Genomic DNA, 10,074 nt, shown 5'->3' on the forward strand with positions numbered 1-10,074 from the left:
TAAATGGTTCCCCTGCAGTGGCAGTTTGCTCCTTTCAGTCCCTTCTTTTGGCATAACATAGTCATGCTAATTTCTGGTTTTATACAAGAAGCAGAATGGGTGGACTGTGGGACTTGCAGAGTTGAACACTGCTGCTCTCTGTAAGCAGGACATGCTGCAAGCACTGGACACTGAAGACTTGAAAAGGGCTCATGAGCACAAACCTGCAGAGAGCAGCAGGGCAGCAGCGTGTGCTGAGCAATGTGATAGACGCTGTGGACACGACTTCCAAGCAGGTGAGAGAGCCAAAGTGCAGGGCAAGAGAGCAGCAGTGTCAGGGAGCATCAGTGGGTGGCACAGTACACAACGTGTACAGTGGATGGCTCATACACGTGAGAGGACATCCTACAAGACTGTGTCTTCCAGTGGTGCTGTGGTTCTGTAGGAGCTCTGTAAGAGCTGACAGCCTGTCTTTGTGTGAGTTCATTGAGAAGCCAGGCACAGCTTAGGAACAGGTAAGCCCAGAGTTCTTTGGAAATGCTACAGCATGAGGCAGCTTGGAGTCACTGTGTGGCATTTCCAAAGGTTTCTGCTCTTGGTTTTGCTCTGGAGATCATTGCAGTTCTTCATGTGGTTCTGTAGGAGTCCATTGAAAGTGCCTCTTGGGTTCATTAGGTGCTCCATGGCAAGAGGCAACAGAGTTAATGAAAGCTCTGGAGATGCTGCTGGGGAACGCTCTGTACAAGAATGCGTCCCTGAAGCGGGACATGGAGCAGAAGGTCCAAGGGCAGGATGTGGTGGCAGTTGTGCCGTCCCTGGACAGCCTGGCCAGTGAAGGTAAATCAGAAGGAATGGAAAGGCAGGTGAGTTGCTGGTGTTTTGTTGGTCCATTTCTCACCTTTCTGCTAGTTGTCCCACTTGCCCATTTCTTTAACTCTTGGGCCCTCTTTTACCCCGCAGGATCATGAACTCTTCAGTGGGAAAGATGTTTTTTTCAGCTTCCCTGGACATGAAGAACACGGTAAGGGCAATGACTTGGTGTCCTAGGTTTGGCTGGGATAGAGTTAGTGCTCTTCCTGGTGCTGTGCTTTGAATTTGGTGTGAGAATAACGCTGGTAACACACTGATGGTTTAGTTGTTGCTCAGTAGCACTTACTCAGTGTCAAGAACATCTCCATGTTCCATGCCCTGCCAGTGAGGAGGGGCACAAGAAGCCAGGAGGTAGCAGAGCCAGAACCTGAACTAGCCCAAGGGATATTCCATACTATGGAACATCATGCTCAGGATAGAAACTGGGGGAGCTGGCCAGGAGGGGCTGATCACTGCTTAGGGCTGGGCTGGGCATCGGTCAGCAGGTGCTGAGCGGTTGTAATGTGCATCACTTCCCCCCTTGAGTTTCATTCCTCATGTGTGTTGTAGACCCCCAGCCATGAAGAGCCTCTTCTTCCTTTAGGCTTTAAAGTGCCTCCGTTTCATTCAGGTTTAGATGTCCAGTTGGCTTACCTGACCGAGTTGGAGTTGGAGAGCCTGATAGCAGCTTCTCCCCTTGCCAAGACTCTGTGTGAGATCAAGCAAGCTTTGGTGAACCTGCAGCAACCTTCAGACTTTGGTAATGCAGGTAACACACCTTGCTCTGCACTGCACTGTTCCCCTGTAGTGGATAGCATAGATTACAGAATGGGAGAGAAGTTGTCTCTCACCCTTGGGAAAAGCCACACACAGGTATCTCCTGTTGAGCTGCAGGTCATTAAAGAGAAGTCACCTTTGATTAGCCCAAAGTGCTTGATTAATTCACATGTGCACACTGGTTTCATTTGTTCTATCGCCAGGGAATTTCATTTCTTAGAGCTTTTTCTGTTCATCACAATCTGGGGACACTGGAATTCACCCAAGATTAGGGTGAATTGCTTAGGGAGCAATTCATCACCAAGGCAGCGGATTCTCTTCATGGTTTATAGCAGCATGCACTGTGCAGATAGAGCCCAAGTCAGTGTAGAGTGCTTGGAGCCAGTTCCTTGGCCGTTGGACCAGGCTGCCTTATGGTGGCAGAGCTGTCCCCTGGTCATCTGAATTTGAATGTCACCTGAATTTGCACTCTGCTTTTGGATTGCCATACAGATGGCACCCACCAGACCAGCATGGGGAGCTCGCCCTCTTCTGAGCCCTTCTTTTGAGTCACAAAAGAGGGATGAAGCTTTGCTGCTGGAAATAAAGAGGAGCTGCATTGCCCAGAGAATTGAAGAGGCAGAAACGACTTCATCTTCTGCAAAGTGAAAACAGCCACCAGCTCCCTTCCTTGAGGAACCTGGTCCTTGGCAACTGCTAAAGGTGGATTATGGGAGTGTGTAGCTTAGAGCTACCAGACTTCTACCTGGCATCCCTGCATTGCGTCAATACACTCACACTGATCTCAGCAAGGGCTGCTGGCACACACCTTGAAGGTCTCTGCAGATGTTAAGATTTGAGGAGAGAGAACACTTAAACTATTCCCTCTATGGTGACTGCATGGATTGGTGGAGCTGCCACTGTCAGCTTCACACGGGGTGCTGGGAAAGTCCTGGATCTTATGGAATGGGAGGGATTGATACTCTAGCCCACTAAGCACTTGGAGCTTGGGGTTTCTTCCCAAAACTGCTGTGAATGTAGCTGGGTTTGGGATTTACCTTTATGAAATCACTGCATGAACAGCCCTGCTGCTCCCCACACATGCCAATAGTTTCCTTGTTGTTTATTCCCTTCATCCTTCCAGGATGCAGCATCTGAGGAACAGCCTCATCCCAGGACCTGAGTCCACACCTCCCAGGCAGACTTGATGGGTTTTTGCCTACTTAAAGCTCCACTTCTCTAGTTTCTGTCTTTATTGTGTAGTGTTTTGTATGTGGAAGCTTCTATTAAAAGCCTGTTCACTGACCTTATGGCTGGTGGGTGATTTACTCGCCCTCTCCAACCCCTCACCCAGGGTTTCTCAACTCCCTGCCCCCAAAGAGTGAGCAGATCCTGCCTGGAGGTGAGTTATTTACACACAGAGAACAAATTATGAGGTTTATTTCATATAAATTATGTCTCTGAGCAGACAGCATTCAACTTATTGCACTGGAGCACATCTGCGATATGGAGCTACAAGACATTGTAACAGAGATTTGTATTACTCAGTGTAGCACTTCAGACCGGGCTCAAGAGGCACTCGAAGGGGGAGAACACCAAAGCCATCACCAGTATCTGCCAGTATGGACTGGGTTTGTCTTCCTCTGCACCAGCAAATACCATCACTCCTCATCCTCCCTCAACTGGTCTAAAAGAAATCCAAAAGCAGCTCGAGAGAACTAAAGCCTTCAACCCCCCCAAAAAAGCACAGCAGGTCTTTGCAGCATGAACAATACAAAGCTCTGGCTTCAGCTTCCCTGTGAGGGAGGCTGTGCCACCTCAACCAGAATGAAGGAATCCAGGGGAAGGGCTTTTGCTGGATAAAAGAATTTTACCCCCCCAAAAACCATTCCCCTCACACTGGCATCCCTTCATTGTGGGAAGGACGAGCTGGGAACGGGGTAAAGCATATTCTTCTTGGACATCTGCAACAGCCATTGGTGGGGTTCAGGCCTTCATGAGCGCTGCGACCACGGCCTTGGCGTTAAGGCTTCGCAGATCACAGTAGGTCTGTCCGGTACCAACGAAAACAATGGGCTTGCTCGTGATGTAGGTCATGGAGATGGCAGCACCGACCTGCCAAGGACAACAAGCACAATCAGCCACTCTGCCTCCTTCTTCTTCACTCAGCACATCACTGAATTGGGTTGCAATACAAGAGGAAGGCAAGAGATGGCATCCGAGACAGCACCAAAGCACCCTGTGTTGGACACTTCCTGCCACTCCAGCGGGAAGCTCCATGTGGAGATGTCTCAACAGCCTCCTTACCTTGTCATCGATGGTATCAAACTTGGTGAGGACAATCCCATCAATGAGCCGTGGTGTCTGGGCCATGGAGTGGTCTGCCAGGGCCTTGTTGAACTTGACCTGAGGGAGAAAACGGATCCAAGAAACTCATTTATGGTGCTGCCACTGTCCAAATGTCTGATAAAACCCATGGGAGCAGAGTTTTCCCCCCATAGTCACAGACAGGTTTGGGTTGGAAAGGACCTTGAGATTATCCGGTTCCAATCCCCTGCCACAGGCACAAACACCTTCCATTACAGCAACAGGCTCTAAGCCCCCGTGTCCAACCTGGCCTTGAACACTGCCAGGGATGGGGCAGCCGCAGCTTCTCTGGGCACCCTGTGCCAGCGCCTCAGCACCCTCACAGGGAAGAGCTTCTGCCTTATCTCCAACCTGAACTTCCTCTGTTTCAGTTTGAACCCATCACCCCTTGTCCTATCACTACAGTCCCTGGTGAAGAGCCCCTCTCCAGCATCCTCGTAGCCTCCTTCAGATACTGGAAGGATAATAATGGTAATGATACCCTATCTTCCAGGACCCAAAGCCTGGTCCCTCACCAGCTGATCCACCGCCTCGTTTCCCACCAGCGCTTCCCCAACGAACAGGACCAGGTCAGGAGCGTTGACAGCGATCAGTTTGGCCAACGCTGTCATCAAGGGCGCGTTGTCCTGCATGCGACCCGCTGTGTCCACCAGGACCACGTCAAAGCCCTGGTTCCGAGCTGGGGGAGATGAAGGAGAGGCACCAGTGAGCAGGATGTTCCCCCAGAACAACATCTCCCACCACCGGTTCTTGGCATGTACCATAAGCAATGGCCTCCATGGCAATCCCGGCCGCATCCTTGCCATAGCCCTTCTCGTAGAGCTGCACCATGGTGCGCCCACCATGGCTCTCCGGAGGGTGCAGGGCGTTGAGGCGCCGGGTGTGGGTGCGGAGCTGCTCCACCGCTCCTGCCCGGAATGTGTCACAGGCGGCAATGAGGACGCTGAAACCGTTCTCAATGAGCCAGAACGAGATCTGCAGCAGCAAGGAGATGGAGAAGAAACGCTCGTTAGCAACTACAGCCTCACCTCCTCACCCTGACCTCCTCGCCAGGAGCACCGTGTCCAACCTTGGCCAAGTTGGTGGACTTCCCAACACCGTTGACGCCACAGAAAGTGACCACGTAGGGTCGGCGGTGGCGCTGGGCATCCATGACATCCCGGAGGACATCCACCCGGCGCTGGGGCTGCAGGATCTGGACCAGAGCCTCCTGCAGGGCCTGCTTCACTGTCGAGGTCACCGCTGGGAAGGAGGAGGTGGAATGAGAACTCGTCACACCCAGGAATGCTCCTGAGCCCCACACCATGAGCAGGAGGCCTCATGGCCACTTACTGGTGAACGTTCCCATCACCTTCCCTTCCAGTTTCTTGGCCACTGACTCGCAGAGCTGCACCGCGATCTCAGCTGCCACGTTTTTAGCTTCAAGAGGAAGACAGAGAGAGGAGAGTGAGTGCTGCTGAGGTTACACACACCAGACATCAGCACTGGGGGGAGGACGCAGTCACCACACAGGATCCCCACCAGACTAGACCGTTGACCCCCCTTTTGATGTGTTGTCGAGGGCGAGACAAGAACCCACCACAGTCCCTGTGGGCAAGAACATCCCAAGCCATAGGTGCTACCCCATGGAGCCACCACAAATTAACCTGCTTTCAGCGGAGCCAGACCTACCAATCAAGTGATCCTTCATCTTCTCCAGTACGGGGTCCATGTCCTCTCTTGTCAAGCTCTTGGAGCCCACCAGGCCTTTCAGCATGCCAAACATGCCCCCCAGGCCACCTTTCTTCACACTGTGGAGAAGAGGGATCACCTTTAGGTTCAAGGGGTGAGCTGTGTAGAGCCCACCACAGCTGACAACCACCGCTTTGTCCCTGCTTCACAACCAGTAAAGGGCAGAGAAGTTACAGGGTACAAACCAAGAGGTGTGTGACACGTGGGGGCTGCAGGAGCCTCTACCTGGGCTTTGAAGGGCTCTGAACAACCTTCTCCTCTTCAGCTTCCTCATCACTCTCACACTCAAGGTCATAGAGGCGGCCGGGCTCCCGATTCCTATCCCCCAGGGCCTGCAAGAAGGGGAGAAGACACCCTGAAAACCATCAACTGCTCCCCCTCATCCAGAGTCTCCATGGGCTGGGACCGCAACGCCAGCTGATCCCAGCACAACCCAGGACACAGTGACCTGGCTTTTCCTTACTGCATCAGGGTCAAATTCTTCCACGGGACAAGCCTCGGTGCTCCCATTGGTAGCAGAGTTACTGTAATCCAGTACTTTGGCATTAGAGTTCTCCAGCTCCCACACTCTGGGCTTCTTCCCTTTCTCCTTCTGTGCCTCGGGCTTCGGAGATTTGCTAGAATAAAGATGGGAAATGTGGTTTGTTCAGTGCAGGGAAGCACCAGCAATGGCCTCCTTGGAAGATGTGACAAGTACAAGCCTGCATTAACCCAAAAAAGGCAGGAATTAAGGCTAAACCTGGTTGATTTAGTCTCCAGAGTTTCGTTATCTGATGTCTGACCCTGTATCAGACCCCTTCTCCTCAACCCAGACACTGACGTGCCACTGCCCTTTGCTCACAGCACTCCTGGGCACACGCTGGATTCCTGGCTCTTCCAGGGAAAGAATGGATCAAGTGCCATTATACCTCCAGGACCCACAGTGTGCCCTCTCCCAATCCTCCCAGCGAGCAGGGAAATAAGGAAAAGAGAAAGCAAGGTTTGCATTCAGGGACTCTCCAAAGGCTGGAGGGACTCGGCCGTGGCTGAGGGACAGCGGGTTTGGACCACAGGCAGCCTGAGCACGTCCTTGTCACCCACCTGGACTTCTCCCCTGCTTTCATGTGTCTCCTGAAGAATTCCTCCCGGTTCTTCTGCAGGATTTCATCCTTGGTCAGCTCCTCCCTGTCCCCAGAGGACTGCTTGTCACCTGCAGAGGCTTTGCCAGGTGCTGCGACAGCTTCAGTTCCTGATGGGCAGAACCCAACATGAGCTCAGGCCAGCGTTCCGGAGCACAAGAGGACTGGGAAAGACACAAAACTCTGGAATCTTTATTCCCTCCCTGCCCCGGTTTTCTTTCCCACAAACTCACCCTCCTTTTTGGAACCTTTGTTCTTCTTGTTCTTGACTTTCTCCTTTGGTTTCTCCCCCCGGGTTTCAATCATACACTTGACAGTCTTCTGAGACTTCAGAGACTGCTCAAACGTCTTCATTACCGTGGGAGCTCGGACTTTACTGCTCTCCTCTGCATCCCTGCGGAGAGGACACCCGTTAAGAGCCTGTATTTCGGCTCTACCTGCACTCTACACAGGGATGTGGGAGGAAAAACCAGGCTTTGCTACCGGAGGAGGCGCATGAAGTCATCTTTAAAATCAAAGGTGCCATTTAGGAGGCCCAAGGTGCCCTTCTGCTGGAACTCATTGCGGTACTTGTCCCTGAACTCCTTGTGAACGTCGTCTATCAACTTGTCCACGTAGGTTAGAGTCAGGATCTTCTGAAACCCCACCTGGGAAGCAGCACAGTGGAAAGATGTTGGTCTGCCAGCTCATTTCACAACAATCTGCCTGGCGTGGAGGGGAAAACCTCTCTGTTTAACACAGTGCTCTTGAATTTCATCAAGCTTCAGGCTACGTGTTCTAGCTGGACTTGCCAAGCAATTAAAGGGGGGAAGAATAGGGAAAACAGTGACACAGAGCTTCACTATAAAAGACAACGCTGATAAAACCAGGTTGGCTGTTTCACAGCAACAAAGCCACGTAGCAGACCAGGGAAGGTTTTGCTTATCTTCAAGTGCAAATGCAGGTTGTGTGGATTTAGAAAGATAAGGTCAGCCAGATGACAAGAAAGTGCACTAAAACATTCAAGGCCAGGGAAAGTGTCCCTGCCTGTGGCAGGGGGTTGGAACTGGATGAGCTTTAAGGTCCCTTCAACCCAAGCCACCCTGTGATTCATTCTACAACTCCCTAAAGTAAAGGGATGGCACAGGGGTCAGTGCTGGGAGTGATCCTGTTCAACATTTTTGCAGCAACATGGACAATGGGATTGAGTGCGCCCTCAGCAAGTTTGCCAATGACACCAAGCTGTGTGGTTCGGTTGATACGCTGGAGGGAAGGGATGCCACCCAGAGGGACCTCGACACGCTTGTGAGTTGGGCTGATGCCAACCTGATGAAGTTTAACCATGCCAAGTGCAAGGTCCTGCACCTGGGTCGGAGCAATCCCAGGCACAGCTACAGGTTGGGCAAAGAAGAGATTCAGAGCAGCCCTGCAGAGAAGGACTTGGGGGTCTTGGTCGATGAGAAAATGAACATGAGCCGGCTGCAGTGTGCGCTCGCAGCCCAGAAAGCAACCGTATCCTGGGCTGCATCAAGAGGAGTGTGACCAGCAGGTCCAAGGAGGTGATCCTGCCCCTCTGCTCTGCTCTCGTGAGACCTCACTTGGAGCATTGTGTGCAGTTCTGGTGTCCTCAACATAAAAAGGACATGGAGCTGTTGGAACAAGTCCAGAGGAGGCCACGAGGATGCTCAGGGGCTGGAGCACCTCCCGTATGGAGACAGGCTGAGAACATTGGTGCTGTTCAGCCTGGAGAAGAGAAGCTGCGTGGAGACTTCAGAGCAGCTTCCAGTGTCTGAAGGGGGCTACAAGGATGCTGGAGAGGGGCTCTGCATCAGGGGCTGTAGCGATAGGACAAGGGGTAACGGGTTCAAACTGAAACAGGGCAAGTTCAGGTTAGATCTAAGGCAGAAGCTCTTCCCTGTGAGGGTGCTGAGGCGCTGGCACAGGGTGCCCAGAGAAGCTGTGGCTGCCCCATCCCTGGCAGTGTTCAAGGCCAGGTTGGACAGAGCCTTGGGCAACATTATGTAGTGTGAAGCATCCCTGCTCATGGCAGGGGTTGGAACTGGATGATCTTAAGGTCCTTTCCAACCCCAACTATTCTACGGTTCTACAATTTTTGGCTGGTTTTAAACAGATTTGGTCAAAATCAAAGGTTTCATTAGGGCAGAGCAACCTCTGCCGCTTCTCCTAGAGATTTAATGAATTTAAATGACGATCAAAATTAGCTGCTCCACAGCAGTATGTGGCCAAGACCTCCATCATCCCCAAAATACTGCAGTCTGGGAGCCAAGGTACAGCCCATGGCAGTTAAAGCCCCTTTCCTGGGGTACCCCCCTCTGGGGTTTTGGGGTGACCTGGGGCTATCCCTTACCACAAACACCAGCTCAAACTGGTTGTCCAGCTTGTACTTGAGCGTGAGGGCTTCATGGGTGAAGGAGTTGTTGCCACCACGCTCCTGGGGAAAAGGAGACATTGGAAAACGGGAGTCAACAGCGAGCAAACCCCCCCCCCCCCCCCAATCATCCTTACCCCCCTTCTTCCCCAAAAAGTGGCCCAGCCCATACCCCTGGGCAGGAGGCCCCATCCTTCGTCCCCCCAATGGCTCAGTTCACCCCCAAATGGGTCAGCTCACCTCCCAAGAGGGCCAGTTCCCCTCCCATATGGATCAGCCCACCTCCAGAACGGGTCATTTCACCCCCCTCCCCAGGTAGGTGGGCTCACCCATGTCCCCCCCCTTCCCCAAGCAGATGGTCCCATCCATTTCCCCCTTAAACCCCCAAATGGACGATCCCACCCCCAATACATGAGGATGCCCGTGTCCTCCCCACACCCCACCCGCGCCACCCGCTCCCCAGCAGGATGGTCCCGTCCAACCACTCCCTATTCAGGTCCCCCTCTAAACGTACGAGGTCGCCACCCCCCCCATCACCCTGAAATGGTCCCGTCCGCCTCCCCCCGCCCCCCTCAGGCAGATGGTGCGGCCCCGCTGCCGGCCCCGCCGCCGCCGCGCACCTGCAGCAGCACGGAGCGGATGAGGGCGTTGACGGGCGCGGTGGCGGCGGGGCCGCCCTGGAAGCACCACAGGACGAGCCCGCCCTTGCTGAAGATGGTGAAGAAGTCCAACATGGCGGCGGCGGCGGCGGCGGCGGCGGCGGCGGGACCGGCTCCCGCACACGTCGCACTGCCCCCCCCACTTCCCGTGCACCCTACTTCTGCCGGAAAACGCCTCCCATTGGCGGAGGGGACGGGGGTGGGCGGGGCGCGGGGTTAGTCAATAGCGAGGAGAGAGTGTCGCTGG

The 10,074-nt window shown here is 53.4% G+C and overlaps 1 protein-coding gene across 1 annotated transcript; it reads right to left on the reverse strand.

Moving 5' to 3' along the window:
• Positions 1–2,991: 2,991 nt before the first annotated feature.
• SRPRA (SRP receptor subunit alpha) lies at positions 2,992–9,969 on the reverse strand. Its single transcript, XM_080631599.1, has 14 exons — positions 9,789–9,969; positions 9,148–9,231; positions 7,284–7,447; positions 7,034–7,194; positions 6,763–6,910; positions 6,146–6,299; positions 5,908–6,014; positions 5,623–5,741; positions 5,284–5,370; positions 5,021–5,193; positions 4,713–4,926; positions 4,467–4,630; positions 3,892–3,990; positions 2,992–3,699 (listed from the first exon to the last, which is right to left on the reverse strand). Exons 1-14 carry the CDS (start codon positions 9,900–9,902, stop codon positions 3,571–3,573), a joined length of 1,917 nt encoding a protein of 638 aa, XP_080487725.1. The 5' UTR covers positions 9,903–9,969; the 3' UTR covers positions 2,992–3,570.
• Positions 9,970–10,074: the final 105 nt, after the last annotated feature.

The sequence above is a fragment of the Psittacula echo genome (genome assembly GCF_963264785.1).
Source record: "Psittacula echo genome assembly, chromosome: 18".
Taxonomy (NCBI): domain Eukaryota; kingdom Metazoa; phylum Chordata; class Aves; order Psittaciformes; family Psittacidae; genus Psittacula; species Psittacula echo.